Source organism: Sesamum indicum, linkage group LG3, assembly GCF_000512975.1.
Source record: "Sesamum indicum cultivar Zhongzhi No. 13 linkage group LG3, S_indicum_v1.0, whole genome shotgun sequence".
In the NCBI taxonomy this organism is placed as follows: Eukaryota; Viridiplantae; Streptophyta; class Magnoliopsida; order Lamiales; family Pedaliaceae; genus Sesamum; species Sesamum indicum.
Genome location: NC_026147.1, coordinates 17,105,636 through 17,120,913, shown reverse-complemented (window position 1 = coordinate 17,120,913; position 15,278 = coordinate 17,105,636). Strand labels below are relative to the sequence as shown.

The window sequence follows — 15,278 nt, the reverse complement described above, 5'->3', positions numbered from 1 at the left end:
TAAAAGAATAAATAATTTTATAATTTACAAATTAAAGAGACTAAAGTGACAGGAAAATTTAGATTGATCATTTAACCTTTCAAAAATCAAAACTCGCCTATATGTTTTGTCCAAATAATCAGATAATCAGATGGACCAATATCAGATCAAAATTAAAATTTGAAAATATGCTGACGTCAAGAAATCAACTCGAGATAATAAAATAATTTTAAATACAAACTTAAGAAACCAACTAGAATATTTTCGATACAAAAGTGTTTCAAACCTTAAAAATCCCGTTTCTTTCCTGCTTGCTTATGGCATGCCCTTACTGAAGGTGGTATCTGTGCAAGAGGGCTTCTTCTTCTTACGCCGCTTTGTGCTATGGGGAGTCCCGGAACTGTATTTTGTACAATTATGATGAATTTCAAAATCTTACAACATAAAACTATGGGGTTGATGAATTTCAATTTGAAGGGCAAATTTTTCATAGAAAAACGATTTGAAACGGTTTCATATCAAAAGAATTTAAAAATCTGCCTACTTACACACTAAAATATATTTCAAATTTAAAGTTAACAAATTTCAACTTTTTAAAATTTATAATTATGAATTCCAAATCCATCATTCAAATATAACTTTGTGAATTAATGAATTATGAACTATGAATGTCAAATCTCCAACAAATCCACTCAAATCATGTGAATAAATGTAACTAAAAATATTTCAAATCTTTCAACTATAATATTAAATTATATCTTGTTAAAAATAAATTTACTTAAAAGTTTTCTAATACAAAGCCATTTAAAATCAATTTTCAAGTTCTTATTTCATGCATCAATCCAAATATAAATTATTTGGAGTCTTTTCTTTAACTCCCCCTTCAAATCTAGATTACTCCAGCCACATATATAACTTAAATTCAAACCAGATTTCCCCAACCCAAGGCTTTGAAAATCTTCTGCAACGAATCACAACCCCTGGCTCTCTTAAAATGAAGACCAGGTCTGACTGGCCTGCGACGTGCACAAACTAGAGGCAGCCAACTGTCCACAATCTGACAGATGTCCCGTCTAAATCAGCAAAGTGATGGTAAAGGCCACTTGTCCAATTTTGAGCACAGATCCTCAATGTTTCTTTTTTTTTTTCTTTTTCAAATCCATTCGACTGTTCCAGCGTGGGTTAAATATCCCGAAATCCAACATTCCTGTCCAGAAATAGCAAGATTTCTTAAAATAGATGATGCCTGGGGCACAATTTGAAACAAACACAAGAAATGAAAGAAAACCCATTACAGAAATCTGTTCATCTCCAACCCACGACTCTCAGAACCTCTGAAATACACGCACTGAAGCGTAAAAACGCACACAGTAGTGTGTAGTTACAACAGCATATCGTGATATCATCAGAAAACAGGAAAAAAAGGGCCGGTGCCATCTTCCTTATCAGCGTCAGGGACGCTTGTGTAGCAGTAGAGATGGTTGGAGAGCTCCCAGCCCCAATCTTGTTTTCTGTGCACAGAAAGTTTAGGCCACCTGTTTATTCTCATGTAATGTTCCCTTATCTTGCCGTCGGCCAGCAAGCCGGTGACCACGGTGTAGCAAGACTCGTGGCCGCCCCACACCCTGTCATTGTCGTCTGCGGTTATGGTCCCGTCTGGCTGGAAGTATCGGCGCATAGGCGGTCCTGTCCCGTTCCAGTAGGGGTCGAGATTTCTCCAGTATCCAGGAGCAGCCTGCCAAGAGAAGATAAGCAATCAGGACTTGTCTGATAATTGACCTGTCAGGGAATCAGCTCACGACTATGTAAGTTGCACAACCGTTTGGGGTGGTCGTTTATTGCATTGTAAGTTGCTCAACTAGTTATGTATTATTGACGGGTGGCCGTTTATTGCATTGTATCATTAATCAACTTGAGCAACTGTGCTATGAGTAGAATATCTGCGGACCACATACAAATTTTTGTGTTCTCAGTTCTTGATCTTCTCTCTTGTTTTTGCATACTTTACTTGTTCATTGGTAAGTTGATAGGAAGGTATGATCTTTATCTGATTAACGATCACCAGTATCAGGATGGATTATATACCTGGTGGAAAACATCGATTGTAAGAAAGTTAAAAACTTTGTGATTAGTTCTTAGTTTGAAGGATGAATGGGGGAAGAGAGGCTCTGTGCTAGAGGCCCCCTTACCGGTCTCTATCATGAGTTCCTAGTTGGAAGCACGAATGGGGGAAGCGTTGTGCTACAGGACTCCATCCAAATTTGCAGACCATATACAAATTTGTGTAAACTCTCTCTTCTTGATTATCTCTCGTGTTTCTGCATATGTTACTTGTTCATTTCTCGGGTAGGTTGACAGGAAGGTATGATCTTCATCTGATTAATGGCCATGAGTATCTGGAAAGACTATATACCTGGTGTGAAAACATTGGTGATACCATTTAAGAAAGTCACAAGCTTTGTTATGAGTTCCTAGTTTGAAGGCACGAACGGGGGAAGCACTGTGCTGGATGACCCATTACCAGTGTCTATGATGAGTTCCGAGTTGGAAGCACAAATGGGGGAAGCATTCTGCTACAGAACACATACCAATTTGCAGACCACATGCAAATTTTGTGTGTTCTCACTTCTTGGTTTTCTCTGTGGTTTTTGCAAATTCTACTTGTTCATTTTACTGGTAGGTTGAGAGGGATGTATGATATTTATTTGATTATTGGCCACAGAGTACCTGGTGGGAAAACATTTGTGGAACACTATTTAGGGAAGTTAAGAGTTATGTGATGAAGGCATGAATGAAGGAAGCGCTGTGCTAGAGGACCCCTTACCAGTCTCTCTATGATGAGTTCCTAGTTGGAAGGCATGAAACAGGAAGCATTGTGCTACAGGACCCCTAGTTGGAGTTCTGGAACAATAAAATGCAGCGCTATGGTACCGCCCCAACCCAGCCACAACGCGACCAAAAGAAAAAGAGCAGGAATCCTGATGATCATAGGTTAAACTGATCACTACAGAGCTGTTAGTTTAATGATTTTATTCATTAAGCTGGTTATACAATACAGTTCCTTTCTTTTCTTCTGTAGATGGCATATTGCATCCATATCATGTGGTTCCAACAGGTGATGATCATTGGCTACTCTAATGGAATACTGGTTTAATTATCAGAAGCAAGCAAAAGAATGATGCATATGGTGGACGCAAGGTGCCTCATCAACAGTAAAATTGAGCACAGTCCAAGAACTAACAGACAAGGCAAAGACCTGCAGCCTCCTTACTAGGAGCTTTAGCTACAAAGTGCCAAAAGATAGATGGATGAAACACGACTATATGTAAGTGTTTTCTAACTTTTAGATGTTTCCATACTTCCGAAACCAGTATTTCACTGTGTTGCTTAAGAAGACACTCCAGCATTCAGGGACTAGGGACTCGGAGGAGGAATGGTACACTTAATTTTTCTTTTTCCCCCGTTCACAGGCGGAATGTTTTGTCTCATGAATCCGCTGCAAGGGGGTTTCTCCTACATGTGCATGACTTATCTACATAAGTGTGTGTGCTTTACAGATTTATATTTTCAGTATTCCTTGGGGCAATAAGAGGGTACAGTAATACGTTAAAAGAAGAAATATAAACAAAAAACTGGCCCTTTCTCTTAAAGAATATATGCGTGCAAAGATTCTTCTCATACATTGCTGTAATCAATCAAGACATAGCATAACAAACATCCAGCTCCTTGAAAATGCATAGAGGGACTTAAAAAACAGAAGATACGTTGCAATAAGGAATTCACGAAAACCTAGCAAGAAAAGGCAAATGGGAAAATGATGGGATTATTTACGTACAGATAGCTAAGGCTCCTTGTTAGTTAAAGAAAATGAACCAGAGCAAGCTAACTTGGGAAACTGAGTCTAGCACAGAAACTGAACAGAATGCACATTGTGCTCTGACCCTGTTTTCCATTAAAATAGGGAAGAGGGATGCAGTAAGATTTCGAAAAGGACATTTTTTTATTTTAACCTGTCAGATTCTTTCTAGTCCACAGATTGTTTCCCAGATCATACGTCACAAGAACATATCAAATATCATGAAAGTCAACAACCACCATGGGCTCTACACATACTTTGATGAGAAGTAGAGACAATTTATTTAGGCTACCCACTAGACTATAAAGTTTCAGCTGCATTGCAGCACTGCCCATGTAAAAACATGACTTCACAGGAGAATATAGCAGTTGTTACTATTCCCAACATCTAGGATCTTAACTCCATCTAAGGCTTATAGCGAGTGTCTAACGATTGTTGAATCTAATTATAACACATGAAATGGTATAATCCTAACCAACAATGTGATTTTAGTCGATTAATATAAGTTTTTTTTTATCTCGTCTTCTGTGCATTTTAGACATTTTATTCATTTTGCCAACATTGCAAAAGAAATTTCCTCTACATTGACATAACTATAATTATCTTGATACTGGAATATTATCCTTTTATTTGTGTGTGGTTGCATTTATTTCATACAATCTTGGTATTGAATTTATGAAGAAATAGAAACAAATAAATTTAAGTTATAATGAACTTGTGTGTCAACACTAAATTTTGACACTAATAGGGTCTACATAATTTTGAATATACATAATTCATTTGGTAGTTTATTTGAACTTATGAGGTGCTTTTCAAATTAAGAAAAGATAATTATTCAAAAATTATCCTTGAAAGTACATATAAGTTGGGAGTTGCAGAAGAAAAAATTATTAAATGTTTAAAGAAGAAATATTTTCAAACTTCTGAATCCTGATATTTATTGTATTTTAAGGTGTATTTGTATCTTTAAAAATTCATTTTTAACAATGATCTTTTCCACTTTCGATCTATGATGCATTCCTCATATTATTGTTGTTCTTTTATTGTGCTAAATAGAATCTTCTATCCTTGCACTATTATTTATGTTTTAATTTACCAATTTGCCTCCATGATATTTCGCTCCAACTTATAATTTTGATTACCCATTATCTCAAAATCAATTGTCTAATTCAACCCACTTTATAAATTTAGATAAGAGTTGAAACATCGCAAAAATTTGTATTTTATATAACGACCTGAAAAGTAACATACAAGTATCTATGATGTCGCCTTGTTTCATAAACTCAAAACAATTGTTTTGTCAAACAAAAGTTCATTTATGAAAAATAAGTACATCCGAACAAAGTAACAAGAAATATAACTCTAAGACACAAGGAAATTATTTTTCAATTCAACATTATATCTCATCTTTGAAATTGAAACTTGCATTCTTATCTTTTATTTCTCATACCTTTTTGCCTCCAAATTTCCTATCTTACCTCTATAATGTTTGTCATTAAAGTAAACTTTAACTCAGAATTTTTTTCAGTTAGTTTTCCCAGAGCTTTAGCTTTTGCTTGTAGCACAACCATATTTTCACCTATTATCTAAATCCATTTCAACATTTTGAGCATATTAGTTATTGTATATTTATTATGCACCACATCTTAAAAATCACCCCCACAACTTATTGACTAGACTAAATCGAAGTTTTGGTTTATTTTCACCTATCCGCTGTAGTTAGTTTAAAGTGGTTCCATTATATACACCCATTGCAAGGTACTACAAAGGTTGTGGTTGGGCTGAAGTATCTGGAGCCAAGTATTTAATGAATAATAGAAATCCATTCAGTCTCTTTAGATGACAACTCGTGACATAACAAGAGAATTGGATTGAATTAACACAATTCTTCAGATATTTTGATATAGTTAGGACAAAATATTCTAGTCGCATTTTCTAGCCAGCAGGAAATCATTCTAAGCTATATTAGGACAACTGTTTAACTCCAAGGAGGTTAAAATGTCTATTTCTTCAAGAAAACAAAAACAAGAAGAGCCTTATAAAATTTTACCAAAGATACAAAATAAAACAGATACAGCATATACACCAATCTAAAGACCAATGCAGTAGTCTTTTGCTTTCACATGACTACTAACTCAAAGGATCATTCTCGTTGAAGCTAAAGAAACATTATACCATGTTGAAGCACACATAGCAAAAGGCCAAAGTTATTATAAATAGGACTGATGATGTAGTAAACATACCTCAGTAAAGTGAAATTCCCATATATGATCACACAGATCCTGTCGAGTTATTCTGGTCTGCCATCACAACTTTTGATTAGACGATGGAATAACTAGAGTTCATATGCTTCTATAGTTTATGATTGATTTTGAAGAAAATCAGCGTGGTATCCAACTCCACATGTATTAGGCCAGAGTGGCTTGAAGAGGAGAGCGATCCTTACCCTTTTACCATCCTTCACAGATAACGAGTAAGCAGCCAACTTAGTAAGTCCTGGAAATTTTGATATTCGAGGTATGTGTGCTTTCCCTTGCCATAACTCCTCACACTGAAAATAGGTAATAATTTTTTATGTCATATAACTTGATAAATCCGAGCACAACAAAAGAAATTATTTGATTGATAAATCACTTTTTAGCAAAAGCATTAAAAATTCACAAATCATAACTCGATACATGCAAACCATAGTGAAACTATATATATGAAGAACACTTCATGACAAAAGAATTTAATGGAATGATGTTGTAGATAAGTCACAAAGAATTGCTCATGACGAAAGCTTCCAATGAAATAACATTATAGATCAATAAGCAACATTCCGGGGCGACAAATATAACGAGAATAAAAATTTAAGAAGGCAACAAAAAGAGTAGTTCTGAAGTAGGAGTCGGAGATCTTATGGTAAGAAACAAAGATAGAATCAGAAGTAATTTTTGACATCATTCATTTTCTTAATTTACCTAAGGTTAATAGACTTTGCCCCCTAAACCATTCTTGACGTAACATTTACCTTTCTAAATTAAGAAATGTTACACTTACCCCCTACAACTAGACATTTGCATAATTTTGCCCTTATATATATTATATATATATATATATTTGGTTCAAAGGATTTCTTTTTCTTAACTATTTTGCACTTTAAATTTAAATAACATTTTCAGAATTGAAAAAGTATCTTTTAACTATAATAAAGTAACATATAATTAGTAAGTTAAACAGTTCAAATTTGTTTTATTTTACAAATTCAAAGTTAAGTAATGAATAGATACAATACATACCCAAAAAACTTTTTGTATAGATTTTTTAATTTGGTAGTAAAATTAAGTTATTAACTATTTATTTTGTTTGTGAATATGTTTTGTTAAAAAATATGATAAAATATATTTATTCATCTTTTTTCCTAAAAATGTTTAAGCATATATATTAGTAATTTCTTTTCAAAAGATATACGAGTCTTTGGTTATATTATATATATAGTGTACCTATTAAATGTCTAGATATATATTAACTTATTACTCTACTTTTAATTTAAATTCTTCACTTATTAATATTTTTTAATTAGAAAATAATTTGGTGATTATTTAATGTGCAAAAACTAAATATATTGAGAATCATATAATATTCAGGGCATGAAAGTCATTTTTTTGTCCTACCAATGACGTAAGTGGTACGTTTGTTAGTTTAAAGTGGTAAATATTACATAAAAAATAATTCAGTAGGGCAAAGTACTTACCTATTTTTGTTTTTTAATTGTTTAGGGGAAACTAACTTTGAAGTTTAGTTACCCAATACACATGTAAAATTTTAAAATAACTAAATAGGAAGTTGATGCGGCACTCTAGAAATTGTGAAAAATACCCATGAAAGTGTCTATTATGCTGAATGGATGCATCTTCTTTATAGATTTTTGGAATCACATACCTTACAAGAAAACATTAGCTTATTATCAATATTAAACATAAAAGAGGTCATGGTCACTCGATGTCTTGATACGCTTAGTTAAGTATTACCTACACCCTTGGGTTTTCAGAGTAGCATATATCGCTCGTGTTTTCAGGAGAAGGGCCCAACTTGACTATCTCTTATTGACTTATAGATGACCAACTTATTCTATTATTAGTAGAACGTATGCTTGATTTGTTTTTCCTATCTTTGGTTTTTCATATATGGCCATGTTATTAAGTATAGCATACATGTAATATAAAGTTAACATGTTATTACTATTTTTTTTTTTAAATAATTTGAATAATTATATAATAATATAAATTTGTATATTCTATGGTCTCATCCCATCTGATATCACTTGAAAAATATTAAGAAAAATATAAAGATTTATCTACTAAACAAAAGTTTTTTAACAACAATATGTAAATTTATTATTTTTTTTTGAAGAATAAAGCATAAAAGTAAGGAATATTTATATTGCTTTATATATTCTGAATCAAAGTCCATGCTATTAGTAGTATACTAGCATAAGCATATTTATCATGTATTCAAATAATACAAACAATGAAAGGTATGGAATAAAAGATTTATGAACATAGGTAGTTAGGAAAGATTGTCATTCTCAACTTAATAAATGATAAAATTTGAGTTATATGTTCCTTATACAAGGGTAAATGGCATTTATCCTATAAATCCGAAGAAAACACCAACCTATGAGAGATTAGGACCGAGAGCTCTATTAGGTATTTGTGTAGAGAAGTTTACCTCAACCACATAAAAGTACTTATCTGTAATTACTTAAAATACATAAGAGAAAATCCATGCAAAAGTCCTAGCACCACATCCTAATGATATATCTTAATCCCTCCACACAGTAGAACTAGGATATATCTCAATATTAGGCCAACTAAAAGGTTAAAAAATATTCACACTTGATCTCCAACTTAAATTGAACTAATACTAGGCCAGCTTTACCTTTCAATTTTGGATAATATGAAATTGTGTTTTTATGAATTTCCATATTTCACCATGCCTACCTCCAAAAGACATCTTCATATCATACCATTGTCATCAAAGTTCATACAGGATCTTGTACAAAAGTCCCCTTTATTTTATTTAATTTGTACATTGGGGAAGTAAAAAAGCTTTTAAAACTTTAGTGTCAGCCTATTATCCACTCGAACTGAGACTACTGTGCACCATGCTAAACTTGAATTAAATTTTGGGTACGATACATTTTGAAGGACTCATGCTACACAACGCCAATGTCAAAAAAAATTAAAATGCTTATTGGAACCTCAACCACGATTTTGCTACATTACATCATAACTACTTAGCACTTTGCTCATATTTCAAGTGTCTACCCGTTCCACTCATCTCGGCTTTGTGATGAACACCAATGAAGCCTAATGAGAATATGCCTCAGACCAAATGCTAAGAAACTAACAGCAAGTTGCTCTTTCGTAAGATGTCATTACCGTAAGTGTTATACTACTTATCCATGGTTTTAAAATGCGCAACTTAATTTGTATAAGAAAGAATATAAACATTAAATTTATGTCTAATAATCACTTTAATGTTACTTAGCAGCATATGCTTCCATTGTTAACCTCAGATAAACGACAATAACAATTGTAATACCAACAATAAAAGAATTTTCTTTCAACTTCCCCCGATGGATCCTTCAAATAAGCCAAAACCCTTACTTTAAAATTCGAGGATAGTGAAGGTCACTCTATCTTGTATATTTTAATGTTTATTAATTGGTAAGTCAGAAAAGAAATGCCACATGAAAGTGCTCTTCATGCTCATTTTTTTTTCCTTTTTCAATATGTAAAGATCCCTTCAAAATCACTTGTTTTTTTTACGATATATCTCTTTTGATAATAATCAATTACATGACAACCCAATGTTGTAGGAGAATATTTCAACAAATTCTTATTCTAAAGGTCTTATTTGTAACATAATCTTCAATTCTTTTAAATGTTGGTATAAAACCAATAACAATAAACATTATATCTATAGTCTACTAACAAAGCATTTACTTCTAGAAGTAGTAACTAGGATGAGTTTATTTGAAAGCTACATGTTACTTTCCTCACTTCCAGCATCAAGTTAGGTTGTATCCCCACAAGATTTGGTGCGTCACAAAATTTACGTAATATATTATAAATAGTAAAGGACAATGTCTGATTTCCATATAGTGGTAAAGGATAACATTTACTTAGAATGAAGAAACGTGGAAACATCAATATGGAGAATGTATTTTAGGGGAAACAATGTTATCTATTTCATTTCAACAAATTCTTATAAATAAAAGTCTTATTCATTAGCTACAAGTTCTATTTGTTGAAATGTTGGTAAAAAAACCAATAACAGTAAATATTGTATCTATAATCCATTAACAAGGCACTTACTTCTAGAAGTAATAACTAGGATGAGTTTTACATTTGAAAGCTACATGTTATTTTCTCTCACTTCTAGCATCAAGTTAAGTTGTTGCATCCCCACAAGATTTGGTATGCAAGTTTATGTACCATATTGTAAATAGTAAGGGCAGTGCTTCATTTCAATATAGTGGTACAAGCCGATATTTATTTAGAAACGAGGAAAGATTTGATTGTATTTTCTAAATTGTTTTCATTAACCAAAGATGAAAAATCTGTTACTAATTTCCCCTAAAACACGAATGTTACTTCTCCCAAAACAAAATATTAGCACTATGTTTGGTTTCATTTTTAACTTGTTTTGGTGTGTTCTGTGGAGATAGAGAGAGAAAAACAAATATAAATAAGTACGTGTTAGAGATTGTGTTTATGTTTGGATTTATTTTTGGAGATAATATAAAATAAGCATGGTATGTTTGATGTTGTGTAGTGGGAGAAAAAAACTACTGTTCATTGTTAATCATATTTTTTTTATATATATTTATATATATGTATGAATATGTATATAATTTTTTTAATTGTAGGACCTATAATTAGTGTAAACTTATTCTGACCAAAAATAAATGAGGCACTGTTTCAAAATATCTCAAAGCACCACAAAAACTTCTAAAACAAATCAAGACAAACATTGTCCATGTTTTGGCCCATCTCCAAACACAACGTAGGATTTTCAGTTTACCCAAAACTTATCTTTCATCTTTATGTATCTTTCTATTATAGGTAAATAATATATATCTAAATTAAATCAACTATCATTATTAACGTGAATATTATACCATGTTAATATAATAACAAGTAATAAAAAACTAGTGACACCATTATTAATACAAAACCGACACCTGAAGTAGACTATTGGTCTAAAAATTGGTCACCCAAATGCATCTGTCCCATAATATATCACATCAACCATTTCCTAGCCACCATCCAAACACATTTCATTAATCTTGGGTTCGGTAGTACAATATCCTAAAAATGCATTACTTCAAAATATCATTCTTGTAACACCAAAGTGATTCCAAGTAGCGCGCTAAAGCTCTCTCACAAATACTAAAAAAGGGCTAACTCTTAGTGCTATGTGGAAAGTCATCGTGCATGTATGGTTGCTATATTAAAAGAAATGCCCAATCACCAATCCAAACTCTATTTAAATGGCACTACACACTAATCTCCATTTCTTTCGGACATCAAAACTAATGTTAGGACTACTTTTGTCCAAAAAATGTACTCCTCTTGTGCTATTAACCACTTTATTTTTAGAAACATTTGAATAATCCTAAAAAATAGTCCCTTTATTCCAAAATTATAGGCTAGTAACATGTCAACTTGACTATTTCCCTACTTGCAATAAAATCACAAACTCAATTTTTTTTCAACCTAATTCAACAGGTTAATACAGTTAAGATGTAAAGTTTTAGTAATATCTAAAGCTATAATCATATTGAGCTTGTTTCAAGTATCAAATAGTGTCACTTTGTACCACGGAAAGAGAGCAATTATATTGAGATGGAGCATGTAGGACATTTGTCAATACTTGAAGTTGATTAATACAAAAGTTTTCAAGAAATTAATACCACTTCCTCATAAAGATATTTGAGAATTTGAATATTCTTGTAATAAATAGATGAACTCAACTATACTTGATTTACCACTTTTTGCAACATAAACCAAAGAAAACGATGTTTACTAGTAAATAAAATGCTTAACCACACACATTTATCAAGATCATGGAGGAAGTTAACATTTCCCAATTCAACCGGTTACATACTTTAAATTGAATTGAACAAACTTAAAAAATGTGTTTTGTTTTTAACACTCTATATTCTGTTAATAGATTTTATTCCTACCGTCACATTTGAAAGTTCGTGTTTTAATTGGAACTGACATATGGGAGACGAATGAGTGAAACTTATGGCCATTCGCCATTACCAATTAGAGTGGGACACACCCTTTGAGAAGAAAGTTGCCAAAGATATCTACTATGAATTTTCTTAAGAAAAAGGAGGTATCATACACGCAAATTCTCTCGAGGTGCATTTGGATTGATGGATTTAGGTTTAGAGAAGAATTTGGAGAAAGAATTTGAAGTAATTTCAGTGGACAAGAATTTAAAATCCATCAATATTCAACAAAATATAGTTTAAAATTAGAATTGAAGGATTCAACCCTACCATTATAGCATGTGTTTCGCCATTTTTCAATCAAATGCAACCTGAGGGTCAAATGTAGTATAATTCATTTGGTGCTAGATCCCCAATCACAACTTTAAGCGAAAGTCCACAATGTCCTTTTTTTCATGTATTAATTTTCAAGTTTAGGCATTTCCAAATTATGATTTGCTTATTCTTCTATTTTGTCCTTGGAATAGTTCATAGCTAATGTTTTAGTAACGCAATTAGTTTACAATACATCGCTATTTTTTAAAGCCTTTTTGCTTATTTTGGTAAATATCGATTATAATCATTACATTGTCACTCTTGCTATTCTTCTGTCAATATATTTTTCTTTCTAATTTTCTTGATCGATTGGTGATACTAATGGTTAGTTAATTTTAGGGAGGACATTAATTTTTTGGAAAGATCTTGTATTAAAATAATTCTATTTGTATCATAAGATACTATAATTATTGTTACTTAAATTTTAATACCAATTGATATGAATCATAAATTTGTCTATATGGTATAATATTGTGCATACTCTTATTCAACCTCCTACATCATTGCATTCTTATTACAATATCAATTCTTTTTCCCTGTTTAGGTTGGATGGTGCATTTTGTTCTCAAATTCCTATATAATACTATTAATATCAAGCCAATTAGAATCTAACTCTTTTAAGTTTCTCAAAAAGTACTTCTAATTTAATAAAATTTATAATTTTTTATTTAATTTTATGGTTTTAGTTTTGATATTGTCTGCTATTTATTCCAAAATTCTAGCTTAATATTTGACTTATTAACTACATGTGCATTTAAAATGTTTTGTCAAACATCCTATGTGTACTAGTAGGTTTTAGTTTTTTTAAAAATATCCAAAATATATTTCAGCATATCAATCCTTTGAAAAATTATTCTCCTTTTGTATTTTATTTTACTTGATGCTATCATTCGATTTAAACTTAAATTTAGCTAATTTAGAGGAATTAAGACTACCAAGTAATTTATTTCTCTAATGGAACTCTGTATTTTAGTTGCAACTAATTCTTATTCATTATTACAAAGTATTCAAATAAGGGTATGGTATCATGGAAGTCATATTTTATGTTTGGTATAAATAGTTGGGTGTGTGTGTGTGTGTGATAGACGTTTCATGAAATGCTCCTTATTCTATTAAGAATTATATTTACACCACTGGGGTTACAAAAGGCTTACACTCCGAATCGGAAACTTATGAAAAAGCATGAATCCCCAATTCGGTGAAAAATAAGTAAGATATTATCACTTATGAACAACGACAACATCCTTAAACCTAAAGGTACGCCTATATCTAACAACAATATTTGTAATACATAAGAAAAATAAAGTGTCATATTTCCAACAATGCATATCTTAATTAATACAAAAATAACTCTTTAAAATTCAAATCATAATCGGCTAGGACATTTATTAAACCACATGTTTATATGCAACATAAAATATAGATATAACTTAGAAACATCTATATGTTGAGAAAATATACGCAGTAATTCGACATGAATATATAGTTATTTTTATGTATAACATACATCAAAGGTGCTTCATACGATATGTGTATATATAGCTTTACTTGTTAATATAGTATACTTCTTATACAATATATATTCAAGTATTTTTGTATGCATCTTATTGATTTTTTTTGCTTATTATTCATATTCTTTATGTTATGTATTTTATATCATAAATATGTTTTTGTATTTTGTATTAGAGAATTATGTTTTTGTGGTGTATAAAGTTCTTTCATATATGCGCATCTATATTTTTATATTCTATACATTCATATATTTTTATAAATTTTTCAAATTTAATTTTGTATAAATAATCATCTTTTTAACTGTGTAGATATAGATGTTCATATAATTTCATAATTCATTATATATATTTTTATTTATTACACATTTTATGCATAAATATATAATGTAAGTATGAGATATCAAATTCAAAAAATTATTCCAACTTGAAAAAATTAGTTTATGTCAACAAAAATGCAGATCACTAAGTATCACAAAAACAACTCTTGCATTTTTTTATTAATTATAAGTACCTCCATCTACATATCAAATAAACTTAAAATATACACTTTCGTTTGTAAAGAATAATCAAATTCAGGATAACCACAAATAGAAAGAGAAAATTGAAAGTTCACATGAATTATTTGTTGCAATCCTAAAGGAGAAAGATATAAAATTGAGCAAACCTCAAGAAATATAAATGCAACTTTTTATCTAATAATGAATTCTTTATAATTGCGACAAACCTCATATGTCGTATATATAATTTAACTCCCTAAATTACTTCAAGTTTTAGTACTGCACTTTATAAAATTTACTATAATAAAAATTTTGGACATTCTATATCATACATAAGAATGAAAACAACGAGGCATACATGTATGTACTATTTAACATGCAAGCATAATAAAGGATAGATCTTATTTTCCTTGAGGGAGGTCATAGGCCATTATCTTATCTATCACAATTAACTTTATAGGATTTGGCAACCATTTCATAAGTTCTTTACTAGTAGAGGCACACATGGCACAAAGTGTGAATGTAATAGGTTAGATTTTGTTATACACTTACACGCATAAGATAATACGCATCTAAATTAATCTTAAGACCCATGTAGGTGCATCAAAATACACAAAACATACACAGCAAGAACTTGTATGTTATATTATGCATCTGAAATACAACCAATTTAATCTCGTACACCTCATAAAATATTCATAATGTTGTTATATTTTGACATCTAGTAACTTTATCACCACCGAAGATACATCTACACTTGAATCATGACCCTGCAAAAAAATGAGTGGTTGCATTCTATATTTACTGTAGCACTAAATGCTTGTTGC

At 31.2% G+C, this 15,278-nt stretch overlaps 1 protein-coding gene and 1 long non-coding RNA gene across 5 annotated transcripts in view; one reads left to right on the top strand and one right to left on the bottom strand.

The window, feature by feature from the left end:
• LOC105158630 overlaps positions 1,102–15,278 on the bottom strand; it is a 32,214-nt gene continuing 18,037 nt past the window's right edge. Inside the window, exons 2-4 of the mRNA XM_011075442.2 lie at positions 6,282–6,386; positions 6,079–6,135; positions 1,102–1,714 (exon numbers count right to left, since the gene is read on the bottom strand). Coding sequence (XP_011073744.1) covers positions 1,385–1,714; positions 6,079–6,135; positions 6,282–6,386 — 492 coding nt within the window. The 3' untranslated portion in view covers positions 1,102–1,384. The remainder of the gene's footprint in view (positions 1,715–6,078; positions 6,136–6,281; positions 6,387–15,278) is intronic.
• On the top strand, positions 1,659–4,401 carry LOC105158629. 4 transcript variants are annotated; one of them, XR_847526.2, is made up of 3 exons: positions 1,659–1,784; positions 2,045–2,970; positions 3,059–4,383. It is a non-coding gene; the product is annotated as an uncharacterized LOC105158629 (long non-coding RNA). The 4 variants fall into 4 exon arrangements; XR_847528.2 differs by having other exon boundaries at positions 1,712–2,970; positions 3,059–3,304; positions 3,450–4,401; XR_847527.2 differs by having other exon boundaries at positions 1,712–2,263; positions 2,702–2,970; positions 3,059–4,380.